At 42.9% G+C, this 16,756-nt stretch overlaps 1 protein-coding gene across 2 annotated transcripts in view; it reads right to left on the reverse strand.

Moving 5' to 3' along the window:
• LOC144594540 (cytoplasmic polyadenylation element-binding protein 2-like) overlaps positions 1–15,941 on the reverse strand; it is a 94,977-nt gene extending 79,036 nt beyond the window's left edge. Inside the window, exons 1-2 of one of the 2 annotated variants that reach the window (XM_078401236.1) lie at positions 14,373–15,941; positions 12,254–12,532 (exon numbers count right to left, since the gene is read on the reverse strand). In XM_078401236.1, the coding sequence (XP_078257362.1) occupies positions 12,254–12,532; positions 14,373–15,611 (1,518 nt within the window). In that variant the 5' untranslated portion in view covers positions 15,612–15,941. The remainder of the gene's footprint in view (positions 1–12,253; positions 12,533–14,372) is intronic. The other variant, XM_078401227.1, reaches the window with a different exon arrangement.
• Positions 15,942–16,756: the final 815 nt, after the last annotated feature.

Raw genomic sequence — 16,756 nt, forward strand, 5'->3', positions numbered from 1 at the left:
AAAACCAAATTGCCACGAGAGAGGAGCAATGCCTTCTGGAGAATCTTAATTATTTGGCTGAAATGTTGGTACCCTCAATAATATTTGATTGTAAATGCAAGTGTAGCACTCTCTAAAACATGATTGTTGTGCCCACTCAATGTAGACTATAACTATACTGCACAACACTAATTAGTTGCCATGCACTGAATGGTGCCATGCCTGAAACTTAATTGGAACCCCTACCGTTCATTGGCTCTCTTGCAGCAAAGAATCAGTTGAGAAACTGCTGGTTAGGACTCTGGCACTGAGAATGTGGGGCTTGGCGCTGCACAGGGCATGCAGGCCATTGCTGAGAACTGACAGAACCCGCTCCACGTGTTGACAAACCACTGGATCCTCCAGTCTCTCCCATTATCTTTTATTGGACGTAATGTAAAGTGCTACTCCACTTTTTTTGCCTAGTCAACCTCAAAAGCCAGTGATCACTGCTGACTTTTCATCTCAGAAATCTGTGGGCTGGGGGTGAGCTGTGTAACTAAAGGCCCGGTCCCAATTAGGCGTTTTTAAGGCGGTACTGTCATGGTCATAGCAGGTCGCCGAAAAACCGGTGATTGGACCCCCACTACGACAATGTCTACGACAAGCTACAACAACCTACCACCTAGTCGACGTCAAGCTACCGAAAACCGGCGACCCAATCATCGCAAGTAGAAAGTCCACCTACGACAACCTACCACCACAGAGGCGACAACCTATGACAACCGAAGTCAACCTATGTCCACCCGCGACATGCTACAACAAGCGATGACCCTGAAGACAATTCACGTTTCACCCACTTTCCCTATAAAAGGGGGTAGGGTTTCCAATCATTCTGCATCATGACTATTTGAAAGTGATGCCATGAGAAACTACTCTGAAATACAACATACATCAATTTTCCGTCAAAATGTCAAGAATTTCCTTTATTGATATACAAACAACATTTTTTTAAAGGTTGATAAGAACATACAACAGTGCATACAAAAATATTGTAATAAACTTCAATAAATTTCAATATACTTCAAACTTTAAACGGAATACAAGTGCAAAAACATACAAAACCTAACATAATTTATGGACACATTACACTGATGGATGATCAGATCAAGTCCACACTTGGAATTCGCTGAAGTCAGCACCGGCGACAACCTTAATCACCAGGCAACAACCTACTTCACCAGGCGACAACCTGGCGACAACCTACGACAGCGCCCATGTCAGGAGACGTCAAGCTACGCTCATTGGCGTCAAACCAACAGTCGCGAAAAAATTTAATGCCTTCACAAAATCCAGCGACGACCAGAAAAACGCTACGACTCTGGAGACTACTCACGACCATGCCCGCGACACCCCGGCGACCGTGCGGCAACAGCCTATTCGCCTGTAGTCACCTAAAAAAAAAAAATCGCCGAACTGGGACAGGGCCTTAAGAGTGAGAGGAAGGAAAACAGCAGCTTCCTTCATAAGCAACAGATACCCCAGCTGCCCAAAACCACCCTTCCTTGGAAGTATTTTCACTCCAAACTAAGCAAATCATTTATTACATATGTTGCTGGCACCCTACTGCTGGCAGTATTGCATCTCATATATAGAAAGCTATAATGACCCCTTTTGGTACCAATTCCATAACCATACATTTCTGGGAATGTAGCCTGAACACAGAGAGGTACCAGAGAATATGCAGCTTATTTCCAATAATTTCATTGATATTTGTTAAATTCATCCTGAATATCAACCAGAAATTACATTAATAAGCTGTAATTCTATATCTATCAAATAAATAGTAGGTCAAGAAACTACATAATAGGTCCAAAAAACTGTCTGCAATATTAAAAAACCGCAGTATGTTTTTACTTTAACAATGCAAAATCATTAGACTGTACGAGGCTTGAAGAGCATGAATATATAAACAAAATGCAGAATTCACAATTTTTGGAACATTCTCATTTACTGTTCCTTCGTGTAGAATTGTCATCCAGAATGACACACAAATAAAAAATGTCATTCAATTACACTTTCTCTGGGATACTTCACAGTTTCTGGTTTGTAATTGGTTGCAGTGGCAATAATTCTTATTTTCTTATGAGTTTCCTTGTTAGATTTCCACATGGAAGCAGATGCCCAGAACTGCTGAGTCATTCCTTGACAGAAAAAACCCTATTCCCGTTGAGAGAGGAGGTCCACTGCTGAACATGGTGCAAATCAGGAAGTTGTTTGATTCACTTTCCCTGTCCTGTTACTAAGCTGAGATTGGAAACTATTGATTCGTCCAACCAGGGATTTGGCACCCAGGGCCCATTGCAGGACATTGGGAAGTAGAATGAGATAATGATGAACCATGTAATTGTAAAAGCTAGAGTCATATTTCCCACAGAACGTGTTACGGAAAGGGGGCATGAATTGAATGGAAAAATAAATAGCTGAAACCTGACACTAACTAACATGTGGAGTGTTTTCTTTGTTTTGTGCAATTTAATATTTTAGAACCTATCAACGAGAATGTTTCTCTGTATGACACATAATTCTATTGTTGATCCAATATATAAACATTTCAATCAGTACGATGAACTGTAAACTAAAAATTAAACACACAAACTCCAACAACATCTTCTGTTGGTTACTCGTTTCTAACCTTTTCTTCTCTACATTTGTTCAGTTTTAAAAAACAAAGTGTGACCATCTATCAAATATCATAGAAAATAAACAAATTCTACAGCTATGTAAAATTATCATATTACTTCAATTATCCCACAGCCATTACTGTCAGCTTGCTGCACAAAAATGGTGGTCATAGAGACAACAGGATAAGAAAGTTTCAACAACACTGGTAATAAAATCTGTTTTGTTTGTTCTTACCATTCAAACTTAATTATGTCATTTTCTTAATACAATGACAAATGTCAGGCCATTGTTCTACCTCTTGGAGGAAGCTCTAAAGTAGACTTTCTAAGATTAAATTAAATATATTAAAAAACAATTCCTAAATTGGATCTTCGTAACAAATGCAATGTTAAAATTTGTGTCACTGTGAGTCATGACACCAGCAACAATTGAATTAATTATGAAAGCAATTGTATTGCTGCTCACATATGGTAAGAGCCAAGAGCATGGAGTTGGTGAGATGATGCATTTACGCTGTGAGATCCAGCTTTTTCTTTGGAGGAAGAGTTATAGAACCAGTAGTTTGTTCCCTCATTTGAGCATCGGGAGAATATAATGGTAGCTGGTTTGATGATTCAGGATATTTGCCTTTCAATCTAAATATGTATCAATGCCTTCCATATAAAGATGTCTATAAATAAACAGGTTCTATTCTGATGCAGAATGACTGCTGAGACTTCTATCCTTTAGAGGAGCGTGTTGAGCTATATTTTATCAATGATAACTAAAAATGATAACTGATGAATTAAACATACTTTGTTTCAGTTTTTCACTAAAGAGAATACAAGCACATTCCAGAAATAGCAATACGTAAGGAAATAGGAGGATCTCAGGAACATCAGGTAAGTGGAACGGAGCACATTTTTTGGAGCTGCAGACTGACAGGTCTCCAGATCCTGGAGGACCTCATCCTAGATTCTTCAAATAAGTGACTAGTGAAACTGTTGATGGGTTATTTTTAATCTTTCCAAATTCTCTAAATGCAGGGAACATTCCATTAAATTGAAAAATAACAAATAGAATTCTATATTCAGAAAGGAAGCGAGAGTGAAAGCAGGTAAACCAGTTAGCTTAACATGTAATGATAAGGAAAAATGATTAATCACAATTATTAAAGTTATGATAATAAGACTCAGAAAATGTTACGGTAATCAGGCAGTTTTGTGAAAGGTCAATTTACTGGAGCTCTCTGAAAAAGGAAACTAAACCGCTATAAATTATATTTAAGATTTCTAGAGAGCATTTGAAAAGGTGATGCAAAAGTTGTTACCAAAAATAAACGCTTGTGAGATAGGATGTAACAAATTGGCATAAATAAAAGACTGGTTGGCTAACAGGAAACAGTTGCATGTGTGCATTTCTTTTTCTTTCTGGTGACAAGATGTAATGACCAGTGTTTTTCAGGTTTTTTCAATTTATACAAAAGATGGCACCCAAGTTATAGCTGTTAAATTTTCTACAAGATGAATGGAATACAGTGGAATACAGTGCCCCCCCCCCCCCCGGTACTTTCCCCTGCAACCGCAGGAGATGCAACATCTGTCCCTTTACCTCCCCCCTCGACTCCATCCAAGGACCCAAACAGTCTTTCCAGGTGAGGCAGAGGTTCACCTGCACCTCCTCCAACCTCATCTACTGTATCCGCTGTTCGCGAGACCAAGTGCAGGCTCGGTGATCGTTCTGCGCTCAGTCCGTCTTAACCTACTTGTTCTCACGGTGGCTCAGTACTTCAACTCCCCCTCCCATTCCCAATCTGACCTTTCTGTCCTGGGCCTCCTCCATTGCCAGAGTGAGGCCCAGCGCAAATTGGAGGAACAGCACCTCATATTTCGCTTGGGTAGTTTACACCCCAGCCGTATGAACATTGACATCTCTAACTTCAGATAGCCCTTGCTTTCCCTCTCTATCCTCTTCCCCCTTCCCAGTTCTCCCACTAGTCCTACTGTCTCCAACGACATTCAATCTATGTCCCATCCCCTCCCCTGGCATCAGTCTGAAGAAGGGTTTCGACCCGAAATGTCACCCATTCCTTCTCTCCCGAGATGCTGCCTGACCCGTTGAGTTACTCCAGCATTTTGTGTCTACCTTCGAAAAAGTTAAATTTTCTATTTTGGTAAGAATTCTTTTTTTAAATGCGTTTTTTGAAAGCCAGCTTAGTGGTGGAAATGTTGCTGGCTTTGGTGAATATTGGGCTTCAGTGAAGAGGGTGAGCAGAAACAAGGCAAGATGTTTAAGGTTTACTTCTTGAATCTATTATTTTTAAGTATCATTTAAGAGGACAGGAATGGCAGTCAGTGGAGTGGTATGCTCCACCTGTCAGAAGTGGGTAGAATCAGGGAGCAGTCATGCATTCTGTCAACTATGCCTGACCCACTGTGTTGATCAAGCATTTTGTGTCTATCTTCAGTAGAAAATGGGTGTTTCTATGGCTACAAGCAAGGATGTCTCTGAGCAGGCAGACAACGTTGAGAGGGGAAGATGAACAGCCAGAAGTCATGGCCCATATTGGTATCAATGACATAAGTAGGAAGGGAGACGAGTCCCACAAAGAAAATGTAGATATTTAGGTAGGTTAAAAAACAGGACCTCCATGGCTGTAATCTCAGGATTACCACCTCTGCCATGAGCAACTGAGGCAAGAAGCAGAAAGACAGTTCAATTCAAAATGTGGCCAAGCAGCTGATGCAGAAGGGAGGTCTTGAGATATATGGATCATTGGTCTCTCATGCTGGGCAGGTGAGACTTGAACTGGAAGGGAACAAATATCATTGAAATAAATCAGTGAGATGGTTTAAACTAGAGTAAAGTGGACAAACTTACAGTTTTTGATCAGTGCATAGAACTACAATATTGTGACCATTACAAAGACTTAGTTGTGTGAGGGACAGGTCAAGTAATTCAATGTTCCAGGTTTTTGATGCTTTAGACATGATAGATTATGGAGGTAAAAGAGGTGGAAGAGTTGCATTACTAATCAGGGAGAATGTAATAGATACACTCCAAGGATGCACTGGTGGATTCATTCACTGAGGCAACATGGTTAAAACTCAGAAATAAGAAAGGTACAATCATTCTGATGGGATTATACTAAAGGCTTCCCAATAGCCAGCAGGAAATAGAGGAATAGATATATGGACAGATTATGGAAACATGCAAATGCTCTGAGTGACTTTAACTTCCCCAATATTGATAAGGACTTCCTTCATGCAGGATTGGATCATATGATCATACATGATAGGAGCAGAATTAGGCCATTTGGCCCATCAAGTCTACTCCGCCATTCAATCATGGCTGATCTATCTCTCCCTCCAAACCCATTCTCCTGCCTTCAACCCATAATCTCTGACACCCGTACTAATCAAGAATCTATCTATCTCTGCCTTAAATACTGCCATCACAGCCTTCTATGGCAAAGAATTGCACAGATTCACCACCTTCTGACTAAAGAAATTCCTCCTCATCTCCTTCCTAAAAGAATGTCTTTTAATTCTGATACCATGACCTCTAGTCCTCGACTCTCACTAATGGAAACATCCTCGCCACATTCACTCGATCCAAGCCTTTCACTTTTCTGCACCTTTATAAGGTTCCCTCTCAGATGGGGTAGAATTTGTCAAGTAAATCTGTATGAAGTTGCAAGAATAACAAGCTATTAATTCCAAGCTAAGTTTATTGAGCACGAGGATACAAGGTTACAGTCCAAGCCAGAGCTCCCGAACAAGATGACTCACCCGGGTACCTCACATGTGCAAGATAACTTCTTGCAGGAACGGCATATGCTAAAACCTGACATGGACTGACTGTGAATACAGTGACTGATCGACATCCCCTTTCCTTAGCTCATCTTCCCTATCAAACTAAATATCACGCGAAGCGGTAAATATATCAAGCCGTCTACAAAATGCTGTCACTGCTAAAATAGGCATACAAGGTAGGAGGTTCGAGATACTAAATACTAAACGTTATAGCCAAACAAATGTACACACTGTAAGACACAAACTTTAAATCAAAGAAGTGAATTCAGTCTTGGTATTTGGCTTGCTGACACGGCCTGAACATGTTCAGTACAGACTCTCAGTGGTGTTCGAAGGCAGCTTAGCCACAGGCACCTGAACCTGAAACTGCTCAGTGTCCATTATTGCTTGTCCGTCTCTTGTAAGAGCGTTATAGTCCCTTGACCCAAGTCCAGTGGTTGGTATCAGTGGTGATTGGTATCAGTGTCACATAGATCTAGCAGTGCTGGTTGATCTGGCTATGCTGGTGCAGGCTCATTGCGGGCAAAATGTGTCTGCGATTCCTCCTGTACAACTTTCCTTCCGAGTGGATAATGTAAGACCTGGGCTCCTGGCATATTTCCTTTACCATGCCCATCTGGTTGTAACCTTGTGGGGTCTGTAGCCTGGCAACCTGTCCTTCCATCAAAGGCTGAAGTGACCGGCTTGACTGGTCATGGCACCTTTTCTGTGACAGCCTTTTATTTAGAAATTCGGCTTGTACCTCCTGAATCTTACGCATATGTGGTTCAAGCCGTTTCCTTGAGACTGGGAGAGTAGTACGTGTCTGCCTTGACATTAGTCTTTGTGTTGGAGATCCAAGCGTTGTGTCATGTGGCATGTTTCTGAGATTGAGGAGGTTTAGAAAAACATCAGCTCTGTCTCTGTAAGACTTCTCCATGAGTTGTTTAGCGCTGCAGACATCTCTTTCAGCTAACCCATTAGATTGGGGATACTCTGGACTGCTGGTAACATGAGTAAACATGACAGGTTGTCAGACTACAGACCCCACAAGGTTACAACCAGATGGGCATGGTAAAGGAAATATGCCAGGAACCCAGGTCTTACCTTATCCACTCGGAAGGAAAGTTGGACAGGAGGAATCACAGACACATTTTGCTGCTGTTAATGCCAAGTCCAAGCAGTGTCTTTGTGTGTGAGTTGTCACAGTGGAGCCGTCAGCTGACAATAATTCGGAATGAATTTCCCAAGGTAACTAACCATCCCCAGAAACCTTTGCAGAGCGGGGACACCTGTTGGCACCAGCATTTCGCTGATTGCAGTTGTTTTGGAAGGATCCGCTTTGAGGCCTTCACTTGTGAAAACGTGTCCGACACAGCTGAGCTGGTTCAGCTGGAACTTGCATTTGAGAGGATTGAGTCTCCAAGTTCACCTCTCTGACACAGTTGAGCACTTTTCTCAAATTAGCGTTGTGTTCTTCTACGTTCTTGCCTCCAATGAGTATGTCGTCGACAATGATTGCACAGGGATATCCAGCGAAAATCTGCTCCATGGAGGTTTGGAACACCTCACTGGCAGAGGCTAGTCCAAATGGCATCCTCAAAAACCTGTAGCGACCAAAAGAAGTGCTAAAAGTGGTTAGCATCGAAGACGCATGGTCAAGTGGAATCTGCCAAAACGATTTCTTGGCATCCAAGACAAAAAACACTGTTGCATTTGACATGCGTGTATCCCACTTCTGACACCATGTATGAAGTTGCAAGAATAACAACAAGTTATTAACTCCAAGCGAAGTTTATTGAGCACGAGGATGCAAGGTTACAGTCCAAGCCGGAGCTCCCAAACAAGATGACTCCCCTGGGTACCGCGCATGTGCAAGATAACTTCTTGCAGGAACGGCATATGCTAAAACATGACATGGACTAACTGTGAATACAGTGACTGATCTACATATCCAAAACAGCTTCTTGAAACAGTATATGGATAGTCCAACTGGGGAAAAGACCACACTGGACCTTGTTTTGTGAAACAAGCCTGGTTAGGTGACTAATGTTTCAGTTGGAGAGCATTTTTGGAACAGCGATCACAATTCCTTAAGTTTTAAGATAGTAAAAAGGACGTCTGGATCTTGGAAGAATTGGGGTAAGGCAAATTACAACATTGTTAGGCAGGACTTAGGGAGGGTAAATTGGGAGCAGCTGTTATTGGGCAAGTCCATATCTGACATGTGGGATTCATTTAAAGAACAGCTGATCAGAGTTCAGGACCAGCATGTTCTGAATATGTATTCATTTTGAGGGAAATAGAACAAAACGAGAAGAAGTTTTAGTTCAGATATATAGGGAAATTAATGAGATCACATCTGGAGCACTGTGTACTGGTCTCCTTATTTTAAAGTAGTTTACAGGAGTTAATCAAACTATTATCTAGAGTGCTTGGGTCATCTTGTGAGTAAAGGTTGGACATTTCTAGACCTGCATCTGTTGATGTTCAGAGGAAAAGGTGACTTAATTGAAGCACTAAAGATTCTAAGGTGTGCAAAAGGAGAGCAGGGTTTCTCTGGGAAAACGTAGAAATAGTGGGCATATTTTTTGAACTCAAGAGGCAATTGAAGCAGAATTGTATAACATTTTTCATAGTACAGGTTTTTACTCAGTGGTAAGTATATAGAATAGGAGGAATAATTGCAGCATAAGCAAGTTGAATTATTTTAGAAATAGTGTAAGGCAAGGATGCATTTAAAGCAAGCTATATAGGTACATAATGAATGCATTTAATGAAAGCTTTACACGAACTGGTGTAAAAAAGTGGTCACGCCAAGTATAAATTCGGCTACGGATGTCTAAATTACGACTACGGATTTCTAAATTAATTAAACTCAATGAAGGTAGAAATCAACCTATTGACCCTTGTTTTTGTGAAAAGTAAAATTAACTAGCTTCAAATATTCCAAGGCAAAGTTGTATACAAAATCGTGCATAATTATGGTTAGAATGACGTAGTTGTCAGTATGCAGAGAGGAAAAGAAGTTGAAAGTTTACATTTAAAGTAAGTTTGTTTCTCCAGTTAGCTGCTCAGGTTTGGCTACTTTGATTTTTGAATAATCCGTCTCTTGATTTTCTCTTGATACTTCTCTTGAATAATAATAATCTCTTGATTTTTTGTTAATCATAGAAAGAGCTGCAAGAAAACAATCACCCGCCATCACAGCAGCAAGAATCTGCTCCATATCCGAAATGAAGCACATCTCAAAAACTGATGCCATCAGGCCTACAATTTTATATTTGCAAATCAAAAACAGGACATGCAATTTCCTGAGCTGAAGAAGGGTCTCGACCCGAAACGTCACCCATTCCTTCTCTCCAGAGATGCTGTCTGTCCCGCTGAGCTACTCCAGCTTTTTGTGTCTATCTATAGAATTTCCTGATGCATTACTAGATATTTTAGTTTATACTACTGTTAGGCATGATAAGTAGGAAAGGAAGCTCATTTTGATAATTACTCCATAAATGAAACATTATTTCTTTGCAAACAAAGCCAAAGCATATATCATTGTTGAACGTTAAATCTAAACTTGATGGACTTGAATGGAATAGATTGCATTTACAGCTCAGCTGAAAGCCTTTCCTGCAAATCAATCAGGAAATGTTTCATTTCATTAATTCACAATTCCATTCTATTTTAAGACATGAGGCTCGTGACTAAAATAGTGCTTTCCAGTATTTTCCTGCATTTCTACAACTGCCGTGACAGATCACAAAAAAATGGATATTATTTACAGTCACAGGAAGAATAACTGGCTTATTTAAAAGATTAATGTAACAAGATTGGTTTTAGTAAGCACCTTTTTTGTATGAATTATTTAGCAATTACAGTGCAGTGATTGTTTGTGAATTTGAACAGCGAATGTTGCTAAGAATGGAGTAATTTGAGAGAGGCATGAGCATATTGTGAAGAATGTCATCATGATGTTCTTTAAAAATAAAACAACGGCATAATTTAGAGTGGGGATGTATCTGTATTCTGCAAAAAATGACTTCTGATTTTAGGGCTCAGAAGTGTCCCTCTACCTTACATATTGTTGAAATAATTTGTAAATTCAATGGGAATAAAAGTAATCTATAACAGACAAAACAAGCCACGGCTCCCTTTTTTTTCTCTATGTGATCCTCCTTCTTAGGTAGGCCATTAGGGGTCAGAACGTGCTTCAGGAGGAAAGTTCTATGCAAATTATTTTTCCATGGGATGGCTATTGCACATCATTGATCAATGCCATCTTCATAAAGTGAATTTATTTAGTTAATTCTCCAATTTTATACATTAAATATAATGACCATTGAATGAGGTTATATAATAAATACATGAGTGTATTCCTAATACAATACAAAATGTCACAGAAAAAAATCAAGATTCGAAATGGATGCACACCACTTACTGTACACATAGCCTAAACCTATGAACTTAAACTGGAGGGGAACTGATCCCTTTTGACACTCGTGCTAAAACTGTGGAATGTTTTATGAAATAGCTTCATTTGAAAGACATCCACCTATGTAATTGTAAGCAACTGCACCAGATATCACCCTTTAAACTATAGATTGCAGGTGCTGCATGTAGAACACCTACATCATGATCTTCAAATCCTGATTCAACAAATAGTTCGGAGGCACCAAAAACTGCTGGAATCATGAGCAAAAAAACAAAGTGCTAAAGGAACTCAGCGGTACAGGCAGCTTTTGTGCAGGACATGGACAGGCATGTTTTGGGTTGGGACGCTTCATCAGAATCACAGATACTGTCTGACCTGCTGAGTTCCTCCAACACTTTGGTACAAGAATAGTCCCACTGAAATGGAATGTTTTCACCATCAATTCATTTAAAGATGGGATAGAACCCATTAAATTCGAAGTCTCTCAAAATTATTACAATCTGATTCACTGACAAATGCGAACTACATGGAAGGAATTAGTATCAATTTGCAAACTACAAATCATGGCTAACTAACCAAAATGAATTTGCTGAGTGACAAGCATGATAAATCAGGCATTGAGATGCATATTCACTAACTATAAATTTAATATCTTGCAGCATGTTTATTCTTGGAACTTTTTTAGGTCAAGCTCTGTGCCATGGCCAGAACAATTACCGTCTTCACAGGCAAAACCCAAATGGTCTCCTTCTCGGCAGATGACCTTTATCATACAAAATAAACAATATACAAAATTATCAACATTACTTTGTTTCCTAAGGCTGATTTTTTTGCTTGTTTTCCCTTCGGATCAAGTATTTGTGATGTGCAAAATTAAGTTTCAATATGAAGCTTTTATACTCATGACAGATTCGCAGAGTGGTTCATCTCAACTCAAGTCACATAAATGCATGCCTTTCAAAGTATACCTTTAAGTAATGGGTAGATGCAAAACCTGGTGCATACCTCAAATCAGTTAAACAAAACAAATCTACGCTCAACATTGTCCGGGTGGCCTAACGCATTTTTGCTGATTGCTTAATACTTGCTGATGTTTACATTTAATTATATTTTACTTAGAGGTGGGCATCAGAACCCTGGAACCAATGTCCCACTGAAGTAGTCAGATATAATAATTTACCATCTATAAATATTTCATTCCTTCATAACATTGAATTGAATAATCCATTAAAAAATCATCCAAAATTTAGATTGTATGCAACGTTCAAATATCATACTGTGGCACATGGAAAGAATTATAGCACTATTGTGATTATAATTTATTTTTAAGCTTCTAATCAATCTTACCAGGAGCATATTTTGTTTTTGATTATTTGCCTGCCAATAAAACAGCATGTTCTGTTCTTACCTGTAAAGGTAACAGAGTGTTGCTATTGTTGTCCGTCCTGAAGACATTGTCTTCAATCCAAGATTTTGGTGTCAGTGTTGGGGCTGAACGAGGAAATTTGGGTGGTGCTATAATATTACTGGAGAAAGGTTTCTTCAGTGGAGAGATTTGGTTCATGGATGTTGGCATTCCTACACCTCCAGTTCTGCGGTGATCCCTTGTCTGCATGCCTCCCCAAGAGACTCCTGCACTCCAGCCACTGCTCTGGTGGCTGTTCCATGGAGATTGTTTCATTACTGGCTGATATTAAACATAATACATATATATTTAGCAACTGGACAATTACAGGAGTTTAATTACAGGAGAATTAACAGAAAACAAATTGTGTTTATCTTTATACAAAGATGAAAATAGCAACCTTTTATTTGGGCACACTGGAAATAGCTATTCCTTAATTTAAAAAAAAACCAAAACCATCAAATATTGAAGAATTTATCATTCTACTTTTTTTTACCCCTAATGGTTTTATCAATGTCTGATCAGCTAATTTCAAAACAAGTTATTATTAATCTTGTAGTTTCCTTTAAAAAATTAAGCCATATATAAGAGATAAAAAAGAGTGGTAGACAAAAATACAATGCAGAAAAACATTTTATTGACAATTTTGAAAAAATCTCAGTTCTGAGTATTAATATTACTGTGAATATTACATTTTAAATGCAAGTTGAGAAATTTGATCCTCTGATTATATATTTTTATTCAACCTATTCTGATGAAAAATATGAACTGCCATTCAAGTTTTCTAAAGCAATTTCCCACAATATGGGATGGAAGTATATTGACAGAATGAAAAAGTTAAAGATCGAAATATTTATGATGTCATTTAAATCATGCTGTATATTTTCTGCCTGTTAAAATGTTTTTTTTTCCAGTTGTACAATAGATTTTCCAAATTTCCTTGTCTAGGTTTTTCTCTCAGCATGAAGCTTTTATATCTATAGTCGATATTGCATAGATATTGTTAAATGTTCAGTATTGTACCATTTGAGGTTCAACAAACGATACGCAGCATAAATCTATTCAGCAATTGAAAACCGAACTGGGTTTTAATTAAGGATGTGGTTCATTCACTGATTTATAAAACAAAGGGTTTGAAATTAAGTAATGGCAAAGAAGCTTGTTCGCTATTTAATACCGGCAGAGAACTGAAAACCTTCTGTATGGAAAAGCTATAAACTGCACAGTAATTTTCCATCCCCACTCCTCTCCGCATCATGACACTTCTATTCATCCAATACAGCTGCAGTATCAGACCGAATACTGCATCCATTTCTTACCACACACCCTCCCCCCCTCCCGATATTTTAGCTGACATTTAGCTAACTAATTTGGAGTTAAATAGAACATGCGAATTTGCGAAATGTTACGTTAAATTAACCATCTTGGCTGGGGGAAGGGCGGGGTACGTGTAGGGAAGCGCTAAATGTACCTCATTATGTCAGTAGAAAGATCTTTCCACAACATAGCCCTTTGCTGGCGATTGACAGTGCTAATTCACGCGAATATACTTATTATACAACAACCAACAATTAGTCTCATGCGATGGCCTTTAGCAACAACCCGAAACCCGCTTTTCTTACAGACTAAATAACTTTAGCCGATCTGCGGCTGCAGAACGCCAGAGAAAAGAAGTATATTGTTTTTTCTTAATCTTCCCTAGGCGTTGACAGCTCACGCTCAGCAACATAATCCAAAAACAGAGCAGTGAACATAACTACCCCCCGGGTTTCTCAACAGCTCTGCCTGCCACAGCGATCGGGAGCAATCGCAGTAAAGGAGAGGCCGGATCTTGACCGGATCCGTTCAGGGTGATATGGATCAACCTCCTTCAGCAAACAAAACCCATCCGAAAACAGCACGATTCTCCGTAACACAACCTCGCAATCCACATACCAAGGGCAAGGCAAGGACACAGGTGTAGCTTTAAATGTTAAAATCGCAATCAGACGCACATACTAAACATAACATCATGAGGCTTTCTGTGGTCGGGTCGGACACAGAAATTGATGCAAACAAGGGTTGATCCCGTGAACTGGCCCCGCAAACATTTCTCAGGGACCAGGGCGCCATTGGCCTTTACCTGGTGGTGGCTGTAGGTGTTCCTCTGGTGGGGGAAGGCAGCCTGGTGTTGGTGCTGCGGGTGGTGGTGATGATGCTGAAGGCCGACAGGGGACCGTCGGTTCTGCTGCTGCTGAGGTAAAGGCGAGAAGGTACCGCCATAGCCGTGGCCCATACCCATACCCGCCGTGTTGGCAGCGAAATTCTGGAAAAGCACTGTGCCGTTGATAGACGGTATGCCGTGGAAAAAGCTGTCATCGGCGGGGCTGGGCACCGGGCAAGATCCCGGGGCGTTGATGCCGCCACCGGAGCCGGGCGAAGTGCTCATCTGAGTAGCGGGTGCTGGGGACCAAGCGGTGCCGAAACCGGCCAGAGCAGCCACTGGAGACGGAGAGGAGCCATTGCTGCTGCTGCTGCCGCCGCCGGCGCTGCTGTTGCTGCCACCGGGCCCGGGCTCTTGTTGTTGGTGGAGCTGCTGTTGCTGAAAACCGGCGCTGAGCCCCGGTAACATCCCGATCCCACTACCTCCTCCTCCGCCGCCACCGGCCGCCGTCATGTTACTGGTAGCCTCCATCAGACCTTGCCCTCGGTGCGGCGGCGGCGGGGGCTGATGTTGCGGCTGGTGGTGCTGGTGGTGGCTGCGGTCTGCGATGTTCACAGCAGCGGCGGCGGCAGCCCAGGCATCGGTGGAGGCGAGCGCCTCCCCGTCTCCCGTCCTTTCCTCCTCCTCCTCCTCCTGGCGGCAGGGCGGCGGCTCCTCTCCGGCGTGGGACGGCTGAGGAGTGGGAGCCGGCTGATGGTGGCTCCGTCCGGTCAGGGGATCCGGACAGATCTTGTCCTGCTGTTGCAGCCGCCGATCGCTCCCGGTTGTGGAAGCCGGGCGGCTGGCGGAGCCTGTGTTCAGGGCTGGAGCTGGAGCTGGAGCCGGAGCCAGCGACGCGGCGTTGGTGTTGCTGTTACTGCTGCCGCTACTACTACTGATGGCGGTGCCTGTCGTCCTGTCCGGTATCAGAAGGTCATCATCCTGCATAATAGGGCTGGTGTGTGGAGCCCGGCTGACTGGTGGGAAAAACAAAGAGGCGGAGGCAGAGGCGGCGCCGGCGGCGGCAGCAGCCCGGGAGGAGGAGGAGGAGGAGGAGGAAGCTGAACAACACGACGTGGCCGGCGCCGCCGCCACCAGCACCGGCTTGGTGCATCGGTAAACCCCAATACCTCCCCCGCCACCCGCCGGCTGGAACAAGGCGAAGCCGAAGTCGCCCATTTGTAAAGTAGCTGAGTGTTTTGTCAGTGCAGCTGCCGGGCCGCTCAACACTGGCAGGGGGGGATCATGGCGGCTCTACTCTGGTCGGGCTGCAGCGGTTGGGCAACGGTTTATTTCTCACCGGGGAAGGAGGAGGCCATAATGTGTTGTCTGTTTCATGTCCATGGATGCGGGTCTCCCTGACTGACTGACTCCCTCACTCACTCGCCCAGCCGCGCACGGCGCCGGGTCCCGACCTCTGGCCGCGGCCCAGGCTGCGGCTCCCCTCCCCTCCCCTCCCCTGTTTCTAGGCTCCCCGACCTCTGGCCGCGGCCCAGGCTGCCGATCCCTCCCCGGCCCTGCGCCAGTTTCCAGGCTCCCCCACCTAACGGCGGGGCTCCTGGTTATTTTTTTTCCGGGGGCCGCCCGCGCGTGCGCGTTCCGCTGTTTCGAGACGCCCCTCCCCCATTCCCGCCTCATTTGCCTTGACGTCAGCCGCACGTGCGGAGTCGCGTCGTAATCGCGCGCCATGGGAAAACAAATACGCAGGAGGTTAACTGTTGATGTGCCGGATGAGGGGGAGAGAGAGTGGAGTGAGAGTGGAGTGAGAGAAGAGTGAGAGAAGCGTGAGAGTAGAGTGAGAGTGGAGAGAGAGTGGTGAGAGACTGAGAGGTGGTGGGAGATGGAAAGGGAGTGGAGGGGTGAGAGGGGCAAGGCAGGAGGGGGCAGGGGAGAGAGGGGGAAGGTGGGAGGGAGGGAAGGGGGACTGAGGAGGGAGGGGAGAATAAGGAGAGGTGGTGGGAGAGGAGGGGTGGAGGTGGAGGGAGGAGGGTAGAGAGAGGAGAGGCAGTGAGAGGGGAGGGGAGGAGTGGTGACGAGGGGAGGATAGGAAAGGGGAGTGGAAACATAGACAATAGGTGCAGGAGGCCATTCAGCCCTTTGAGCCAGCACCGCCATTCATTGTGATCATGGCTGACCATCCACAATCGGTAACCTGTGCCTGCCTTCTCCCCATATCCCTTGATTCCACTAGTCCCTAGAGCTCGATCTAACTCTCTTTTAAAGTCATCCAGTGAATTGGCGTCCACTGCCTTCCGTGGCAGAGAATTTCACAAATTCACTACTCTGGGTGAAAAGGTTTTTCACATCTCAATTTTAAATGGCTT

Source organism: Rhinoraja longicauda, chromosome 1 (genome assembly GCF_053455715.1).
Source record: "Rhinoraja longicauda isolate Sanriku21f chromosome 1, sRhiLon1.1, whole genome shotgun sequence".
NCBI lineage: Eukaryota > Metazoa > Chordata > Chondrichthyes > Rajiformes > Arhynchobatidae > Rhinoraja > Rhinoraja longicauda.